General features: G+C 45.3%; 3 protein-coding genes and 1 pseudogene across 3 annotated transcripts; 3 read left to right on the forward strand and 1 right to left on the reverse strand.

The window, feature by feature from the left end:
• Positions 1 to 685: 685 nt before the first annotated feature.
• LOC111210889 lies at positions 686 to 1,155 on the reverse strand (annotated as a pseudogene).
• A 1,660-nt stretch (positions 1,156 to 2,815) lies between these two features.
• Positions 2,816 to 4,697, forward strand: LOC125580084. Its single transcript, XM_048744054.1, has 3 exons — positions 2,816 to 2,877; positions 3,123 to 3,869; positions 4,511 to 4,697. Exons 1-3 carry the CDS (start codon positions 2,816 to 2,818, stop codon positions 4,695 to 4,697), a joined length of 996 nt encoding a protein of 331 aa, XP_048600011.1.
• LOC125580316 lies at positions 4,215 to 7,274 on the forward strand. Its single transcript, XM_048744649.1, has 2 exons — positions 4,215 to 4,414; positions 4,499 to 7,274. Exon 2 carries the CDS (start codon positions 5,880 to 5,882, stop codon positions 6,621 to 6,623), a length of 744 nt encoding a protein of 247 aa, XP_048600606.1. The 5' UTR covers positions 4,215 to 4,414; positions 4,499 to 5,879; the 3' UTR covers positions 6,624 to 7,274.
• Positions 7,275 to 7,386: 112 nt separating this feature from the next.
• Positions 7,387 to 7,929, forward strand: LOC125580085. Its single transcript, XM_048744055.1, has one exon. The coding sequence runs from the start codon at positions 7,387 to 7,389 to the stop codon at positions 7,927 to 7,929; it is 543 nt and encodes a 180-aa protein (XP_048600012.1).
• Positions 7,930 to 20,854: the final 12,925 nt, after the last annotated feature.

The following is a 20,854-nucleotide window of genomic DNA, read 5'->3' on the forward strand; positions in this document are numbered from 1 at the left end:
AATAAAATAAAACTGGTTTTACTGTATAGATATGTTCTGATTTTGTTCTACATATTACCGGGTTCGAGTTGCCGCCCTAGCATTATCTTTCTTTATTCCTAGAAAATAGAATACCAAGTTTCTGTTCATTTCTCATAGTTCTAAATGAAATTAAACCAGAAAGAGAGAGGGATCAAGGAAAAAGAGGGAATGTGATTTATTATTCGGTTTTCTTAAAAAAAATTGCTATTTGGTTCTCTAATCTAAAAATGTAATATCAGGTTTTACTTTGAATCAGAATCATTAGCAACATGATCATGAACCATTTCAACAACAATACTACTATGTAATATGAACAATTCACAAGAATGCAAGAAAATATATCCGCTCCATGAGTCCTGAGTTAGTTTCATGTTCAAGTGGATGAAAATAATATAAAATGAGTTTTGTTAGAAACTCAAAATTTGATAAAAGAGTTTGTTGATTATATCTTTTTCTGATAGAGATGTTTTTTTTAGTAAACTCTGATACAGATGTTTAAACTGAAATAATAAGTTTTCTCACTGTTTTTCATTCAATCTTGAAATGATTAAAAGAAACGGAAGAAGCAAAGTTCGATGTAAATTTTGAGAGCCTAGACATAATTAACTAGACATTGATGATAACTCAAGATAAGACAATGACTTGTCGAGAAATAAGAAACTATCTAGAAGCGATCAATGATCCTGAGCAAAGCTTGAGTCAACGCCAAGTAAACCTCCGTAAGTCCGTATGGTAACTTGAGGGCATATTGAATTCAAGTGTCATGAGACTGACGAGGCACGAAACTGAAGGAGCCTCCACCGTCATGCTGACGTCATACGCAGCCTTGTCACAGTCTCTAGCTATCAAGTAAGCGTCGGTCTCTCTGACGCCACGCTTAGCCGTCGCATAACCCAAACCGCATTGTTTCAGCGCGGCTGCAGCCTTGAATTCCGGTGGTGCTTCAACGCAAAACTGGAAGTGCTGTTGGTGAGGGTGAGGAGGTGAGAGTTGACGCATTGTTGCATCATTAGCTCTTCGTTTGCTCTGGAAATCACGTATACTATGAACAAGTGTGGTGATGATGAGAAAAAGTTTTGCTGTAAGAGAAGAAGCCATCTTTTTTTTAGGCCGTTGAGGCTTTGTCATCATCATCTTTGTGGTTGTGTAAAACCATGAAAGCCAAAAAATTGTCAATCAACTTTTTGGGATTTTAGAAATCTCTAAAGCCTTTTTTTTCCGTCAAGGTTGGTTTATATTATAGATAAATGGCATAAAAACCATCAAAACCCAATACAGCTAAGCTAGTCCACACTCTGGTCGCTTTCTCAAAACAAAGAACAGAGACAGAGAATGAATGAACCTCCCAAAAAAAAACAACAGAGCATCTTAATACAGAGGCTTCCATTCCTGCACGTCATTGCTCCACACCCCACCCTAGTCTTCCTTGTTCCCCTCATTCCTTAAGACAGCTTTTTTTAGAGGGCTCTACTTTCATTAACAAAGAACTCAAAAAGCCAAGGAGGATGTCCTGTAGCCACGTATGAATTAACCAATCCATACTTGATGACACTTTGAGCAATGAAAAAATCCCCTCTATTTGCTTCTCTGCTTACCACCTGCAACTTCCAGTCTGAAATCCCCGCTAGTTCCTTTCCCATTTGCGCACCCTGGAATAGAAACGAGTGGCCAAGCTTGAGGACGTTCCACCCCTCCAAATAAATTACCAAGTTCCCCAGGGAAGATTATCTTGGATTGGCTTTGACTTCTCAAACTTTCTAAAGCCCACATGGCAACCACAAATTTAGCTTCCTCTCTACTCTCAATGCGCGAGAATGCTCTTCTGCTATGAGATAGGACGACTCCCCTTTCATTCCTAAGCACCCACGCTCCCCCTGCTAAGCCTTTACTCTTGGAGAACTCCATTCCAATATTGCACATAATCCAGTCATGAATTGGTGGAGTCCATTTAGGATGAACTAGCGTTCGATTTATCTTTTCCACTTGAGCCCATTCTTCTTCCACCAACTGAGCCGTGAACCATTCATTAGCCTCTTTAACAGCAGTTTGCACCAACTCTTCAGCACTAACACATCTTCCTTCAAAAAGCATCTCATTTCTTCTCTTCCAAAGGTTCCATAGAATCCACGGCCAAACTCTTTTATCTTCCTCATTCAGATGACTGATGTTATTTAAGTTGAGAAGATAATGAAGGTTTGTGAAAACTGAGGCCTCATCGAAACGATTCATGCGGAGAGGGATTGGGGAAACCGCCCATACTAGTCTTGCGAAGCAGCATTCAAACAGCAGATGATTGATCGCGTCAGATTCTCCCCCACAAGTTTGGCACCTATTGTCAACCTTCATACCTCGAGCGATTAACAGGTCCGCCGTAGGAAGTGCAGCATTGATAGATTTCCACAGAAAAACTCTGATCTTTGGTAGCGTCTTAACCTTAGTGGAAGGATCAAAAAATGCCTCTGGTAGGGTTCTTTCCGCTTTCAGCTTAGAAGCAAGCCAGTATGCTGATTTCACCGTCATTTGTCCACTTTTATTGAACTTCCAAGTGAAATAGTCTGCTCTCTCTATAACAGGTTGGTTTCACATGATTATCTCCACATCACCTTGGACAAATACTTCTTCAAGACTGCTCCTATTCCATCTCTTTGTCTGCACATCGATGAGCGAACTGGCCCTCAGGCCTCAGGTTAACATCGAAAACATGGTTCTTGATCCATGGCGCTCTCAAGCCTTCCTCAGGATCCTCCACCCATTTATCTAGCCAAACTCTTGTATTAAGACCATCTCCTACCCTATGTCTCAGCCCTTTTTGTCAAAGTTCTCTTCCGAAAATCAAACTTCTCCAAGCGTAGGAAGGTCTGTCTCCAATTGCTGCATCTAAAAACTCTCCCTCATTGAAATCTCTAAAGCCTTAAAAGCCACTTTTAAAAAAAACTGTTTTTTGGAAGAGTTTGTGTAATCTGATAGCTGGATTTGGAAGAGTTTGTGTAATCTGAGATATCTTGTTCGGCCCATGCTAGTGTGTGAGGTTGGTAACGGTAGAAGTGCAAGTTTCTGGCACGACAATTGGACATCTCTAGGTCCACTGATTGATATCACAGGACCGCGAGGACCGTAACACCTGAGAATGAAGTTGTTGCGGGGGCAGTTAGTAATGGGGCCTGGTGGATTAGTAGAAGCCGTAGCAGGAACAGGTTCATATCATTGTTGAGGGAATGTCTTCCGGAAGTGGTTCCTATTTTATCGTCAGAGGTGGACGATATTTATTTGTGGAAACCGGGAAATAATGCAGAGTCGAGCTCTTTCTCAACAGCTAGTACATGGGAAGCCCTTCGAACGCAAGGAGAGACAGTGTTTTGGCACAGACAAGTGTGGTTCCAAGGGAGAATTCCAAAGCATGCATTCATTACTTGGGTGACGGCTAGAGACAGATTGGGCACTCGGGACAGAATGAGAAGGTGGGGGCTACAGGTACCTGCGGGTTGCATCCTTTGTAACGCTGCGGATGAGTCAAGGCAACACTTGTTCTTTGACTGCTACTTCAGTGCGGAGGTGTGGTCGTTCTTCTGCGCTAGGCTCTCAATTACTCCTCCTGTGATATTTGAGGATGGGTTAAGATGGTTGAGTAACCCTTCCTCGGATGAGTTTTTGAAGTTGAGCATCAAGCTTGTATATCAAGCAGCGATATATAGTATTTGGAAGGAAAGAAATGCTAGAGTGCATAACCAAAGTTTCAGACCAGCTCGGATTTTGATTGCTGAGATCAAGCAAGTAGTTCTAGCGCGTTTGGACCCCTTGTCAAGAGCTCATAACTCTCGCAGAACAGATACAACTTTGCTTGGGACTTGGTTTGGTAGATTTTGAAGTTTGTTGAATGGTAGAAGAGTAGATGAAATTCATTTTTGGAGAAAGCTAGGAGATAGATAGGAAATAGGCGACATAAGTTTGCAGAAGAAAGTACAGGTTTGGATTCAGTCTTTATTTCTTGATGGCCCGGTTGTGGGTTTTTTTCCTGAAGTAGTAGAGTTGTAATCTCTGATTAAATAAATAAAGGAATTTTTGTAAAAAAAAAAAAAAAAAAAAAAAAAAAACTGTTTTTTTTTCTTCATTCTTTTTTTTTTGAAACACTTTTATTTTTTTTTTGAAACACTTTTTCTTCATTCTTTTTAACAGCTACATTTTAAGGTTTTAAGACCATTTTTTCTTTAATTTTTTTACAAAAACGTGGATGACTAATTTTTTTGTATTTTGTTCATTTTTAGATATACAAAACTTTTTTTTTGTCTTCTTCTCAGACGCTTCTTCATCTTTTGATTTTTCTCCAAATATTTCATAACACTGAAAACTCTTATGCTCCTCCTTCTCCGTTTATTTCCTCTCCTCCACTAATTCAGTAAATCCTCTTGTACAATTCTTCTACATTTTTAGATCTACAAATTAATTATTTTCTAATCATTCTCTCTTCTGTGTGGCTTAGAATTTGGCTCAGGTTGAGGAAACAAAGGACTGAAAGGAAACCAGAGAAGGAAGAACCGGGCATGAGAGGTGGATACATGACGGTGTCGACGGTGAAGGAGGCGAAGGAGGCGGATAGGAAAGCGGCAGCGGTGGTGTTGGAGATAACAGAGGAAGAAGAGGATGCGGCAGAGGTGGTGTTGGAGATAGAACGAGAGTGAAGTGAGTTTGATGTAGACACAGTATGTCTTGAAGAGCACGGCCAAGAAACTACGAAGAAGGTAGAGAAAATGGTACTCTCTCTCTCAAACCCCACCAGAGGAGAGGATACTGATGCTTCTTTCTTTACTTGCTTTTCACGGACCTTTTTATTAATCTTTCACTTAGTCAATTCTGATAACATTTATAAAACAAGGTTTTATTGAAATATAAAATAGCTTATTAAAGCTTTATTTTAAGTGAAAGAAACTAAAAGGAAAGAAAGAAACTTAGAGATGTCACCTGTAGGAGATGGATTACATCCCTCCACAAGGCCCATCGAATAACAGGTTCTAATCCAGCAAGTCGGATTGATTTGGTCGGTTCGGTGGCTAAACCTATCGGCTTGACCTTAGAGTACTTTTAGCCGGTCGAGTAAGTCGGCTAAAAGTGCCCGGCTTAGAGGGAGCCTCGTTTCGGCCCGTATACTCGGCTTCTCGCATTAAGGCCCAAAGGGGCACAAAATTAGGGCATCTGGGGAAGGAGTCCTATAAAAAGGGAAAAGGAAGCAACATGAGAGGGACTTTTGGACCAGTGAACACACTGAGCGGCTAGATCTAGGGTTTTAGGTTATCTCTTTGATCTTGTTACTGTTCGATCTTGTTGCTCTTGAATCTTCTTGTCACTCTTGTAACCCTTCAAACCAGATCTAAATAAAACGTCTTTAGCCATCCCATTTCTGACTTCTTCCATCTTAGTCGACTGAATCCCGTTCAAACAATTGGCGCCCACCGTGGGGCTGACTAAAGTAACGTTCTAGATCTACATGGTTCAAGAAGACGCCACCTTCGGCGCTCCGGGAGCTGAACCGACCCCAACGCCCGAAGCCGCGCCACCCATCGCCGCAGATTTCATGAGCACTATCATGGCTCGACTTGCTCGTCAAGACGAAGTCCAAAAGACGACCAACGACCAACGACCAGTTAGCTGCTCTGGTCGCGGCCCTCACAGCTCCCGACGGTCAAACAAGCCGTCCCAAGCAGATACGCCGTCGCCTCTTTAACACCAACCCGACGGCGACCGGAGGCGACCATATCTCAGGCGACTCCGAGCCTAACAAAACCCTTCTCGCCGACCACCCCCCAGTAGGTTCTGATCTCGCAACCATACGCGAGCTCGCCGAGCTCAAACTCAGCTTCCAACAAATGAGCGAGAAGATCCATCAAGTAACCAGCGCGGCCCCGAAAATCGAGAGCGTTCTCGCCGCAACATCACGCACTCCGTTTACTAGCGCTCTGACCAGTGTCCAACTCGGAAAGATAAAGAAGCTGCACCTACCCGAGTACAAACCCGGCGGAGACCCAGTGGAACACATGACAGCTTTCAACATTTTGATGGCACGAGCTCGACTCCTAGACGAAGAAAGGGACGCAGGCTACTGCCAACTGTTCGTCGAAACTCTCCACGAGCAAGCCCTAACCTGGTTTTCCCAGTTAGAAGAAAACTCCATCGGAAGCTTCCGCGACTTGTCAGCAGCTTTTCTCAAGACTTACATTATGTTCACCAAGCGCAGCGCTACTGCCTCTAGCTTGTGGAACCTCAACCAAACCAAAGACCAGAGCCTCCGCGACTACATGGAGAAGTTCAAAGCCGTAGTCTCGAGGATTAAAATTCCAGACGGTATCGCCATCGACACCTTACGGAACACGTTGTGGGTTCGTTCTAAATTCCGAGAGGATTTATACCAAAACCCAACTACGTCGCTCCAGGACGCTATCGCGCGATCTGACAATTTCATCCGAATGGAAGAAGATACTAACGCCATTCTCAACAAGATGAATGCACCCAAAGCTCCAGCGGCTAAAAACGCCAACACGCGACAAGAACCGCGCTCCAACCGACAAAAACGGCCGCAAAGACGGATACATGTATGTCGTCAACGAGAATAACGTGCCGGTTTTAACTCTCGTAGTCCGCGGAGAGGGATGGAACAAGTGGGTAAGGGAGCTCGATTCGTCCGACAAACCAGTCGACGCCGTTTGCTCGACCTAGACTACAACAGCAGCAGGATCAGCTGCAGGACCTTCCAAAACCGTCGATCTCACCAAACACTGTAAGTATCACGATGTCAAAGGGGACGATACGACAGAGTGCAAATCACTCTATGCGCACTACCTCTCCTCCTTAGCAAGTGGCGACTTCAAGTTCGAACCACTAAAGGCTAAGCCGAAGAACGGCAAGAGCTGGAACAAGAATAAAGAAAGGAGAGCCCAACGCAAAGCTACATGCAAAAGTCGACACATCAAAACTCAACAACGCGATGACGAGGAGGACGCCCCGAAGAGTAATGGCGAGGCAGACTCCTCGGCTGACGAAGAGCAACCAGCTAACCGCAGACGCATTGAGGTCATACTTTCCCAGCAAAACTTGTCGTCGGACGATGAGAACGATGACACACATGTACTCGAAGATTTGAGAGATGTTCTGAAACGGAAGTTTGAATCCGAAAACAGCAACAGCTCAACGCACAATGATCTCTGAACAATGTTGAATGCACGGAAGTCGCGGCGTATCTCGGCAGTTGACCCTGATCCCAAAGAACGCCCGAACGGCGACCTTAGGGATAAAATCAACGCATGAGCATGCGATCTCCGAATCCGCCTCAATCGTTCTAAGCCCACTGACCTCCGGAGGCGTTTGGAGCAAACTAAGATGTCAAGCAACGACACAACCGACAGCAACGTACCAACCGATTTACGCGCCTTCTTAGACTCCAAGCAGGTCCAAACGCGACGTCAACTAAATGTCATCATGGGCGGTTCTCCTCCTTGGGGCAACTCCGTTCGCTCCGTCAAAGATTACCGTCGACAGGTTGCGACTTCGCAGAGATGGCCGACTAGGCCGCCAAATCACCCTCCGATAACCTTTTCACCGGATGACGCTGAGGGGATTCACGTACCCCATAATGATCCTCTTCTTGTAGTTCTTGGAATTGGGGAGTACGACGTCACCAAGGTCCTCATCGATACAGGAAGTTCCGTCGACCTCATTTTTCGAGGAACCCTGCAGAAGATGGGAGTCGATCTCGACGACATCAAACCATCCTCCAGAACATTAACCGGCTTCAACGGATCCTCCGAAACAATACTGGGAACAATCTGCCTTCTGGTACGCGCATGTGGAGTTACTCGGACTGTCAAGTTTGCCGTCGTAAGCACGAAGGCCCCTTACCACGCCATACTCGGAACCCCCTGAATACACTCAATGCAGGCCATTCCATCTACTTATCACCAGTGCGTCAAGTTCCCCGGTACGGACGGCAAAATCAAAACACTGCGAGGAGATCAAAAGGCCGCTAGGGAACTCCTAGTCGCCACAGTTAAACTCCAACGATCGTCTTTATCGGTTAACTCCGTCACTCCCCCAACCTATAAAGTCTGCTCCCAGGAAGGCAAAATTCTCGAGTTACCTATTGACGATGCCGATCCAAGCCGGACCGCAAGGGTTGGTGTGTATCTGTCTGAAGAAATGCAGCGGTCAGTTCTCGACTTTCTCAAGGCAAATGTGTCCACATTCGCGTGGTCCATGTCAGACATGAAAGGAATTGATCCGGCCATAACAACTCACGAACTAAACGTCGATCCGACAGTCAAGCCTATCCGACAGAAGCAACGCAAGCTCGGTCCAGATAGGTCAAAGGCTGTAAACGAAGAGGTCGACCGGTTGCTCGGCGCTGGTTCAATTGCTGAGGTTCGCTACCCTGAGTGGTTAGCAAATCCAGCAGTCGTCAAAAAGAAGAACAGGAAGTGGCGCATCTGCGTCGACTTCACAGACTTGAATAAAGCCTGCCCAAAGGACAGCTACGCTCTTCCCAACATCGACCGTTTAGTCGAGTCCACGGCTGGAAACGAGATGCTCACCTTCATGGACGCTTTCTCTGGGTACAACCAAATCATGATGCACCCCGACGATCACGAAAAAACGGCATTTATCACGGATCGAGGAACCTCCTGCTATAAGGTCATGCCATTCGGTTTGAAGAACGCGGGAGCAACCTACCAACGGCTTGTGAACAAAATGTTCGCAGACAAGCTGGGCGTCACCATGGAAGTATACATCAACGATATGCTTGTCAAGTCGCTACACGCTGCTGATCACCTCTGTCACTTGAGGTATTGCTTCGAAACTCTCAACAAATACGGCATGAAACTGAACCCAGCAAAGTGCACGTTTGGGGTTTCCTCAGGCGAGTTCCTTGGATACATAGTCACGCAGCGGGGAATCGAAGCCAACCCGAAGCAGATCTCCGCGGTCCTGAACCTTCCGAGCCCAAAAAACAGTAGAGAAGTGCAACGGCTTATGGGTAGGATAGCTGCACTCAACCGGTTCATCTCCAGATCCACCGACAAATGCTTGCCATTCTACGACCTCCTCCGAGGTAACAAAAGGTTACCGCAGACTTCCAGAACTTCAGCGAAATCTCAGGTCCTCGCAGACTTCTTAATCGAATTGGCCCCGGAGTTAGAGCAAGATCTCACGCTCCCAAACCCAAACTGGACACTGCATGTCGACGGATCTTCGACTAACAGGGGCGCAGGTGCTTGAGTTCAACTGCAATCCCCGACCGGTGAACTGACCAGGCAGTCTTTTAGCTTCGACTTTCCAGCCTCGAACAACGAAGATGAATACGAATCTTTGATCGCTGGACTCCGCTTAGCAAAAGCTGTCAAGGCCAAACGTTTAACCGCCTACTGTGACTCGCAGTTAGTCGCCAGTCAGTTAAGCGGCGACTACGACGCCCGCAACGATCGGATGGATGCCTACCTCAAGATAGTACAGGGATTAGCCGCAGAGTTCGACTTCTTCGAACTCGTCAAAGTTCCCGGAGGAGAAAACGTCTGCGCCGACGCCCTTGCAGCCCTTGGAAGCAAGCTTCATGACCAAGTTAAACGAACTATTCCAATACACCGCATTGAGAAGCCGAGCATCGATATCTCGACGGACCAAACCGCCATCATAGCCCCAGTCACCTAAACCGACACTCTCGTTACTGATGAGTTCGGCCCCGACTGGAGAACTGAGTTTATCGACTACCTCTCAAAGGGGGAACTTCCAACCGAGAAATGAGCAGCCCGCCGACTAAAAACGCGCAGTGCCCATTATGTTGTCCTAGACAACAAACTCCATCGATGGACTGCGAGTAAAGTACTACTCAAATGTATCCACGGCGAAGAAACGGTCAGGGTTATGGCCGAAACACACGAAGGCTCTGGAGGTAACCATTCGGGCGGACGCGCATTAGCAATCAAAGTGAGAAGCATGGGCTTTTTCTGGCCGACGATGAACGCAGATTGCGAGTCCTACGCCAGAAGCTGCGACAAGTGCCAACAGCACGCACCAAGCATCCATTGTCCAACTGAAATGTTACGAACGACAGTCGCACCGTACTCATTCATGCAATGGGCAATGGATATCATAGGACCTCTTCCATGCTCCCGCCAGCGGCGTTTCATTCTCGTCCTCACTGATTACTTCACCAAATGGATCGAAGCTGAAGCCTACGTTCAAGTCACCGACAAAGAAGTCCGCGGGTTCATTTGGAAAAACATCTTCTGCCGCCACGGTCTACCGTACAAGATCGTTACCGATAATGGATCACAGTTCATGTCGGGCAACTTCAAGGAGTTTTGCAGCAGATGGAACATTCGTTTGAGCCCCTCTACCCCTCGTTACCCACAGGGAAACAGCCAAGCGGAGTCCTCCAACAAGCTCATCATCGACGGCATTAAGAAATGATTAGACCTAAAAAAGGGGCATTGGGCCGACGAACTCGACGGAGTTCTATGGAGCCACCGCACAATACCACGAGGGTCGACCAAATCGACACCTTTCTCTCTCGCATACGGTGTCGGGGCTATGGCTCCCGCAGAAGTTAACGTTTCAAGCCTCCGACGCTCGAAAATGCCCCAGTATGTCGAACTCAACAGGGAGATGCTGCTTGACGCCCTCGATGAAATTGAAGAACGACGGGACCAAGCTTTGCTGCGAATCCAAAACTATCAACATCAGATAGAGAGTTACTACAACAAAAAGATCTGAGCCAGACCCCTTGAACTCGGCGACTTCGTCATGCGCAAAGTGTTCGAGAACACTAAGGAGCTGAACGCCGGCAAGCTCGGCGCTAGGTGGGAAGGACCTTACAAAATCATCAAAGTGGTGAAACCAGGAGTCTACCGACTTCAAACGTTGAGCGGAGAAGAAGTGCCCAGAGCATGGAACTCAATGCATCTAAGACGCTTCTACCCCTAAAAAAAACCGAGTAGATGCACCTCCGCGGTCACTTCTACTCGACCGAGTAAATGCGCTTCCAACGGCCACTTTCACTCGGGAAAAACGAACTACGAATGGCTTGATCCTCAACCGAGGTACGTAGGCAGCCTTAACCGGTCCAGCTGTAACAAAACCAAAGTCAAAATCTTTTTCTTTGCTTCGACTCTGATCGAGTAAATACTGATTGACGAACCCAACGGCTCCCGTACCTCCAGAAGGGGGTACGCGGACACTCACGTTCCATCTCCTAGCTATGTCCTGATCAGACACTTACCCTAAGGGCCAAACGGTTGCAAGTCACCCGTGCCCAAAGAGCACTGACCGACCAAACGGAGTGAATCTTTAACCTTTTCTCGACCAAACGCGTAACGGATTAGCTACCCATTTACTCGATAGTCTTTGAGAAAATGCGTAAAAAGAACCTTCTACTCTATGACTCAGTCTCTTGTTTTCAAAGTAGAAAAACGCGTCTAGATGTTATCTCAATCGAAACACGACAAGAACTGAACAAAGTCTCTTAGCGGGTTGTGTCGTTATCTATTTGCAAAAGCCAAAGGTCGAGGATCTATTGTCTTTAGGCGAACATATCGCAAAAACTCTAAAGATAACTGAAATTCACTTAGGCAAATTGCAAGTACAGATTAAGAACACAACAACCCGCAAATCTAAAAGTCTGCTTGAAAACAGCGACTTGCCGATAAAATAAAAGTACGTCTAGTAATACAACAACATGGTCTATCAAGACCACAAACACAAAAAGAAAAGAAGACATAGATAAAGCGTCAAGGCGCATAATCTTGACCGATCTCCTCCGACGTCCCAAGAGCAGAAGGACCGACTGGGTCTTCAGCAACAGTCGGGTCTTCCACCCGAGTAGGGATAGAGACAAGAGAGTCCACAGCAGGAGGCGGAGGAACATCTCTATTCCCGAATTCTTCGGTCTTCTCTTCCTCGACGGGTTGCAACGACGACGTCTCCTCGACTCTATGGTCTTCCTCCTCTTCACCTTCTCGTCCTTCAGAAGAAGAATCCGAGACGAGGACAGGATCCTCGATGCCCATGTGCCCGGCCTCTTCCTCTCGAACCATAATGTTGCCTATCTCAAGGTTGTCTTTCCCGGGGACCTCCTCTGGGTTCTCGTTCCCTGAACGTTTACTAGGACCACCTCCCTCCAGGACCTCGACGCACTCGGCCGGGACCGACGTGACATCGACCAAAGGCTCCTCCGACGGCTCCTCAGTAATTTCGAGTGAGGTAATGAGCAGAGAAACCGTCCCTGGTCCGATCAAATCTACGTTCGTCCATAAGGATCAAACGACGCTCTAAACCTGTCCTCGACGAAACGAGAAGGGAGAACCAGCGGGGAAAAAGCGAGGTCGCTATCAGACAGCGGATCCACACGAAGCTTCGTAGCCTCCGCCTCGTAGAGTTTCTCCTGCTCGATAAAAATGTCGATCATTTCTTGCGGGATCTCCGTCCCACTTGCCTTTATCATCTCTAGGCATTTCCTCGTCCCCGAAGCTTGACCGTACGGATTCTTCGCCTTCTCAAAGGCGTCCAAGCGAGTTAGATGGTCGCGCACGCGACCAAAGCAGCTGTTCGCCTTCTTGATCATAGCAGCTTCGACCCTTTCCCTCTCACGAGTAACCTCGAGTCCCCGGGAGTCTCTCAAGCGTTGCCTCTCTCTGATCAATTTCTCAACCGCGGCGTCCCTTTCCTCGAGTAGCTCTGCCTTCTCCTTTTCAAGGGTCGCAGTCGCTTGCTCCAAACGGGTGTTCTCTCGAGCAAGCTCTTTCTTAGCCGCGCCGGCGGATTTGAGCTTACCCTCCTGCTCTTCGAACTTCACTCGAAGGACTTCTTTCTCCTTCGCAGCCTTCTCGTTAGCCTTTTTATGCTCATCCCTCACCCTCTCAATGGCCTTCAATCTTGCTTGAGCGAGCTTCTCCGAAGATCCCAACTGGATCATCGTCTGCTTCAGGGCGCTGTCGTATTTCTCGACAAGGAAGTTCATACTCCTGTCACTCTGCAAAATGACAAACACGGACCACGTGAGACGGATCAACCCAATAAATCAAAGAAGGAGACAAAAGGTGAAAGGAAGCGTAGATACCCGCGCTCTCGGGGAAGCTGCATCGATGTATTCATTCTTGAAGTAAAGGTCTTCCAGTTGCGGCATCTCCTTCGTCCCACCACGAATTTGACGCGTCAGCTCCGCACACCTAAGGGGATTAAGGATCAGGGGAGGTGTCTCGTTGTAGGAAAACTCGACGCGATCAAGAAATTCGACCCTCCTCCTCTTCGCGACGTAACATTCAGGTTCAGACCTCGCGGGCTCACCACCAGAACCTCCTTCTCGCGAGCAGGTTTTCCTCTTTTCCTCTGATAGGTTTCCAGGAGTACCGCTGGCTTCCCCAACAGCGTCGACTATGGCCGCGTCAGCAACGCTCGCGTCGGAGGTAGAAGGGCGGGGCTCTGCCTCAACAGACCTCTTAGTTTTCTTCCTCGGGTGACCACCTGATGCCGCCCCGACTAAAACAGCCTCCTGCCCTTCTGCTCCGCCACAATACCTTTTTCTCCCATCCTTCTTCTTTTTAGACTTCAAACCCTCGGAAGTCGCGTCGACGGGAGGAACCTCGTCGGTCAAAGTCGCATTGACGGGAGCAGACTCTTCGGGAGGAACCTCGTCGGTCGCTCCCACCTTAGTCCTCTTGGTCTTTTTCTTCTTCTTCTTCTTGGGACCAGAAGCAGAAGTCTCTGCCGTCCCCCCCTGATCGGTTGCAATAAGACCCTCCTCTCTGGAGGCTCCTTCTCCAGAGGCTTCTTCTCTGGAGGCTCCACCGCCCTCAGAAGTGACGTCGACTCCGGAGTTAGACGGTCCCTGAGGATCGACTGTAGTCGACTTCTTCGTGAGCAGTTGCAACTTCCCTTTTAACAGAGCGCTTAGGTCCGAAACCCCGTCCATTTCTCTGGCTTTGTCGAGAAGTCTCTGTTGTTTGCGAGTAAACAAAGGAAGGCGCGACTTACGGGGACCGAGAACGCAAGGAAGCCTCGACTCCCAATCAACTGCAAAAGCAAAGAATCAACATGAAAATCGCAAAAGGAAACTCGAGTAGGCCCTAAAAACAATCAACATGCTTACCTTTAGCGATCCTAGCTTGCTGACGACGTATCCACTCCCGACTAAGATCCGGCCAACGAAGATGACTATGCGCCGCGATCGCTTGAGCACTTTCGAAAAACTTCTCGGGGTAGGCAATCGTATTCGGATGACGAATTGCAAATACAAGGATAAGAAAAGTTAGAACTAACGACTAAAACGAAACTCCAGCAAACGAGTCTTTACCGAGTTGCCGATTCCACAGAACGCGGTAGTCGTCCCCTGGTGGCTCTTCGAAAGCATGTTCATCGGATTTCACAAAGAAATACGCGCATTGCCAATCATGCGTCTTATTTGGATGACCGGTCAAGACGTTGTAGTTCGAACGCACTTTCACCGAAAAAATCCTGTTTGGCTCCGCCTTCATGAAAGTCAACTCTTCGAAGACCCTCACGCTCATCGAGATGTCCATCTCAGCTGCCATTACCATTAGCATGATGGCTATTCGCAGCGACCCGTTCAAAAGTTGAGAAATGGCAATGTCTCGGCGGAATGCGTAGGACGTCACTAACCGGGGAATCGGGAACCATAGCTTCGTATGATCCCCGAAATAGGACTCATACACGCATTGGTAACCAACCGGAGGCGACCAGGGACGCTGCTCGGCAGACGGGATGATGTAGGTAACGCCAGCACCGCCATTCGCCCTTAACGGATTCCTCACGGTGTGATGAGAAGCAGAAGATCCAGACACATTCCCCCACGACTGAGCCCGCGGGTCCCATAGCAGTCCGGGTGGCAGCGGAGCAAGCTCTTCGAAGATCCCACCAGGATGGTAAACAGTTGGGCGACAGTCTATCTGGTCGAAACAAACTCTCTCGCCGACCTGTCTCAAAGGAGTCGGAGACCGATCAGACTCATCAGTGTCGCCACGTTCGGAGCCAGTCGCAGTATCGTCTTGATCTCTCCCTCTATCCTCACTTCCGCTCGCATCACTGCTCCCGACCTCAACACGATCGGCGTCTTCATCACGAATCATCCTATGAGCATCAGCGACCAAAAGACGCTGAGATAGAGTCATATTTTCCGTGTCCCGAAGAGCAAGTCATATTTTCCGTGTCCCGAACAGCATCGCGATGAATCAAATCGAAATCGTCCAGAGGACTGCAGGGCGCTGACACATCTCTGGTCGGAGTCGGAAAATCTGCGATGTCCTTCCCTTTCTCTTCTCGCGACAATCGACTTCTCGGAGGCATATTCCTTAATTCAGGGGACGACTACAACCGCCGAACGATACCAACGAGTCTATACGAAGAAAAACCTATCTAGAGAGAGAAAGCAAAAGTAGAGAAAAGGGAGAGAAAACGGGATACCTGAATCTGCAGAGAAGAATGACGAAAGCAAATGAAAGAGGTCTATTTATAGCAAAAACGAAGGCACGTTCTCCGAGCACAATCATTAGGTCTACACATGCCTAAATGGGCCTCAAAAGGCCGCCTAAATGCCTAGAAACCTACTCGCGATGGTTCGGTTTCTCGCTCGAACCGATTTTCAATTAGGTTGTCAGGCCGAAATCAATTCCTGGTCTTGATTTAAACCGGTCCCCGGTTAACCAACAAAACCGATCCCCGTCGCTTTATCCAAAGTGATGTATCGCCCGAGTAAACTGCATCTCATCGTAAAAGATTGAGAAGTGAAAGCACGCATCAACGACTCAACATTACTCGAAGCGACTAGAGACGCTCACAAGACGTCATGCGACTAAAAGCACATACCGACGACTAAACGGGAAGGGTTATCCTTTGTATTAGAGCCTGTTATCCGAATAAACCTGACCCACAAATTCACTGAGACCGCCATGTCGCTCACAAGTGAACTGGGGGGGACTTATTGTAGGAGATGGATTACATCCCTCTACAAGGCCCATAGAGTACTTTTAGCCGTGTCGAGTAAGTCGGCTAAAAGTGCCCGGCTTAGAGGGAGCCTCGTTTCAGCCCGTATACTCGGCCTCTCGCATTAAGGCCCAAAGGGGCACGAAATTAGGGCATCTGGGGAAGGAGTCCTATAAGAAGGGAAAAGGAAGCAACAAGAGAGGGACTTTTGGACCATTGAACACACTGAGCGGCTAGATCTAGGGTTTTAGGTTATCTCTTTGATCTTGTCACTCTTCGATCTTGTTGCTCTTGAATCTTCTTGTCACTCTTGTAACCCTTCAAACCAGATCTAAATAAAACGTCTTTAGCCATCCCATTTCTGACTTCTTCCATCTTAGTCGACTGAATCCCGTTCAAACATCACCAAGAGATTAAAGATAGTTTGATTTCATACAAAGAGTTTGAAGGTGGGCTGCTAGAACCGCAGCCAAAGTTACACACACTAACCATCTAACAACATATATATAGTCCTAAGGAACCCTAGTTACATGGTTAACAAACACTTCATACTGGATCATAATATGGGCCCTGGTGTGGGCTTTAATACTCCCCCGCAAACTTAGCTGCGGGTGAACACAAAGCTGCTGAGTTTGAATGCACAACCTGATTACTTTGGGTGTACTTGTAGAAGACTAGTTGGTGATGAGGTCTGTAGCAAGTCTTGGACATGTGGACTGAAGGTAGAATGGAGCTGATAAGAGCAGAGCATATTTTCTTCTTCAAAGCTATATACAGCTTCATGTTGGCCTATTCTTGTAGAGCTTTATAAACTCTCTCAGAGGTATGTGTGGCCATAACTTGGTATGCACTTGTAAAGCTAATGTAACTCTCTCAGAGGTGTCTTTTGCACTTGTAGAATTATCATAGACTTTCTCAGAGGTGATTCTTACCATTCCTTTAGGGTAGATACTTGTAGAGGTTCCAACACTCTCAGAGGTACTCCCTTTATAAACTTAAACTAAAAAATCACCCATTATAGATGACCACAATGTAAACGTGTCAAACACTATGCTCCTTCTTTTGCTTACTACATGCTAGCCTTCAACATAAGAACTCTTCTAACAGTTTGCAGACAAATCTTGCTCTTACTGTCTTCTTTCTTAACCCAACTACTGTTTTCAGTCAACCACAAACTCAATGATTCTTCATAAAATAACTTTCTCTTACGCATTTCATCAAGCATCTTGTGTGCATCCAACAAACCAAGAACTTTCAGCCATAAATCCCACCACTATCAAACCAAATCAGCTTCCTTTAACCTAGTTTCTCAATTCCAGACTTAGTCTAAACTAATCAGCAACAGAACACGACCAATCCAAGCGACCACAATATTCTTCCATCCTATCAAGCAACAATGTGTTCTGTTTCAGTAGAAAATACAGAAACATTACCAATGTTTACTCCTCAAGCTTGATAAAGTGGCGTGTGATAATGATGTTGTGAAGAAGAAACTCATCTGTCGTGGGCATTATCCATCTTCTGTTTGTTAAGTCTTCACGTCCTCACAACGAGCGACCGTAGCAGCTTCCATCGTTAGGGTAAAGACCATAACCCACTTTTCTTCACGCTTGCTCAGTCACTAACCAGAGGGCTTGAAAACGCAAGAAAGTCGCCACCTTTCTTTGGATTCCACATCAGAAACCAAACCCAATAAAAAAGACACTGAAGCTGACTTGATAAGTTGAAAGGAAGCTCTAGAAGAGGTATTAACACCCATGAACCTACTGAAGCTCTGATACCATGATAACATTTATAAAACAAGGTTTTATTGAAATATAAAATAGCTTATTAAAGCTTTGTTTTAAGCGAAAGAAACTAAGAGCAGCATTAACGCAAGCGGGGGAGCGTGGATTCTAATTTTTTATTTTATATTTCTTTTGTTTTGTCCGATTTAAAAAAAAAAATTAAAAATGGACCAATCGCGGGTCGCCACGTGTCAGTGGAACCCGCGAACAGTACAAAAACTCTACCGGACTCGCCTTTTGCAGAAGAGGTGGGTTTTATGATTTTTGTGGATCCTACACCTCTTAAAACTCCTTAAGAGTCAGCGATAATGCTGCTCTAAAAGGAAAGAAGAAAACTTAAAAGATGTCACCAAGAGATTAAAGATAGTTTGATTTCATACAAAGAGTTTGAAGGTGGGCTGCTAGAACCGCAACCAAAGTTACAGACACTAACCATCTAACAACATTTATATAGTCCTAAGGAACCCTAGTTACATGGTTAACAAACACTTCATGCTGGATCATAATATGGGCTCTGGTGTGGGCTTTAATAAATTCAAAATGTTGAAAAATCGAAAATCATGGGAGCCTCACAATATTTCTATATATATAAAAAATGTTTGACTCCCTCTTGTTGCGTCACGTCAGCGCCAGGTCACAAAGTCGGAAGCTACCGTGCTGACACGTGTCCCCTTAAGACGGTACGCTGCGTTTCATTAATAGGACTGTGCACTTCAGTTGGGTTATTCTTCTTTCAGGGCTTCGTGTATTTCTTTTTTGCTGGGCTTTGTTTTTAATTCAGACTCCTGTGCAATTTGGTTGGAATTTTGACCTATTGGGCCTTTAGTTATTTTCGCAATGAGAGCCGCTTTCTGATTAGGGTTGTTAACCTCGTGTTCTTATTCTTCGCCTCTCCAGAATTCATATCGATTAGCTTTTCCCAATCGTTGTTTCACCTTCTTCCTCAGAGTACGAAACGATACCAGTACCGAATAATCATCTTAAAATGCTCCATTAATCTCTCATACAAGTTCTATATTCAATGCGATTCCTGGATTTCATGGCGGTGGAGGCTCATCTATAAAAGGGTATGATTTCCTCCTTAGATACTCATCCTCTCATTCTTCAAAGCTAACCAGTGAACTAGGTCTGTGAAATATGGCTACGTTTCGGTCTTCCTCTCCGCATTTGTAAGCTTGCCGCTCCTCCTCCACTGTTCAGGTTCGTTTGCTCTGTTTCTGGGAGGCTCGGAATGTCCATTGTGCTGGAGAGCTAATGGGAGTTGATAGGCTCCTTCTCGATTCTCAGGTATCTTATTTACATCCGCCTTTTGTTCATGAACATAGTCTTTCACCTGTTAGTTCTTTAGGAATTTCCACCGTTCTGAAACTATATTCAAAGTCAGATTTTTTTTAATAAGTTTTGTTCATAATCAGCTTAATTTTTCTGGTATAATTCTTTATACGTTTCCTCCGTCTTGAATCGGCATTACAAATTATTTTAAGTTTTAAAGTCGTTGTTAAACATATTTCACTGAGACATTTTACGACGTTTGATGGATTGTTGTTTTTCTTCCACGTATGTTTCCAGTCATGATGCCGCGTAATCTCAACCAGGCTTATGGGTTATGCAATGGGACAAAAATGATAGTAAACCGACGTCAATATCCACTGCGGCTCTGCTTTGCGATGACCATCAATAAAAATCAAGGACAAAGTCTCAAACAAGTTGCTTTGTATCTCCCTTGGAAGGTCTTCACTCACGGCCAGTTGTACGTTGCGTTATCTCGAGTGACAACACCGGAGGATTAAAGATATTAGACGACACCACTTATTCAAACGGTGCATATGGAGAAACAAATATAGTCTACAAGGAGATCTTCCAAAGCCACAGAGATGCAAAGGTCAGCATTGAACTGGTTTCGTTAGTATGCTATCTCTGATCCGTTATGTTTTTAAGTACTAACTTTATCGCTTTCATCGCAGGGAAAGCAGCCTATGTGTTCTTGAACAATTTTATGCTTCGACGAAGATATCGTTTTCAAAATTACTAATCATAATATTTTCAGAACCTCGACTCTCTCTTCTCTTCAAATTTTCCATTTTCCACTTTTATGAAAACCATCATATTAACGCTAAAACAATAGTTAAATTTCTGGTTTCATATACAGAGTCCCGACAAATATTTACTATGTTTCAGAGGTTTAAGATATCCATAGAATATATTATACTACCATGTGCATATAGCAAAGAAAATAAAAAAAAATCAAATAAATCAAGACAACTAATGCGAATCACAGCCTGATAAAATAAAAACCAACCAGTAAAAAAATAGTCTAAAATAATTACAAACACATAAAAATAATGGGTGTTTTTCAAAACCAACCCACTTTTTTAAGTCAAACCTAAAACCAACCTCTTTTTTTTGTCCTTACTATTCATCAATAAATTTTCCAAACTATCCCTATGTTTTTGAATTATTCACAAAATTGCTATTTTTATTTAATTTTTTATTAATTTTGAAATTAACCAAAAACCAAATACACCCTAACCAATTATTCTTATTTACAAAAATACCATTATCATCAATTTTTTCAACCACCATGAACCACCATTTTTGAGCTCTAAAGCTCTAGAATTCAATTATCAATCACTTTTTTCTCATTATAACCCAAAAAACTTCATTTCCTCTCATCTCCTCTACATTTCCATCTAAAAAACTCTCATAACTTTCATTTTCATAATCACAAACTTCATATTTTTGAGTTTTTTCATTAGCGAATCGTCAAAGATGCTTCTTTTTGCTCATATTTGGAGTTTGAACAGTTGAAAAAGTTGGAAACGAGCTTTACACAGGAAAAATATAACTATTTACATGGTTTTCGTTTTTTTTCAGATCTGTGTCGCGATAGTAGACTGTTTTGTATGTCTACGTCTCCGTGTAGACTTACGATGCAGTCTATTTGTCAACGCACGGGTTAGTTTTGCAATTGACCAAACAAATTTTTTTTCTAACGCAGACTTCCCCAGCAGTCTCTGTCTTTACCTTTGACAACAAAAATAAAAATTTCGGTGGACTTACTAAGACGTCTACCT

Source organism: Brassica napus, chromosome C1 (assembly GCF_020379485.1).
Source record: "Brassica napus cultivar Da-Ae chromosome C1, Da-Ae, whole genome shotgun sequence".
Taxonomy (NCBI): Eukaryota; Viridiplantae; Streptophyta; class Magnoliopsida; order Brassicales; family Brassicaceae; genus Brassica; species Brassica napus.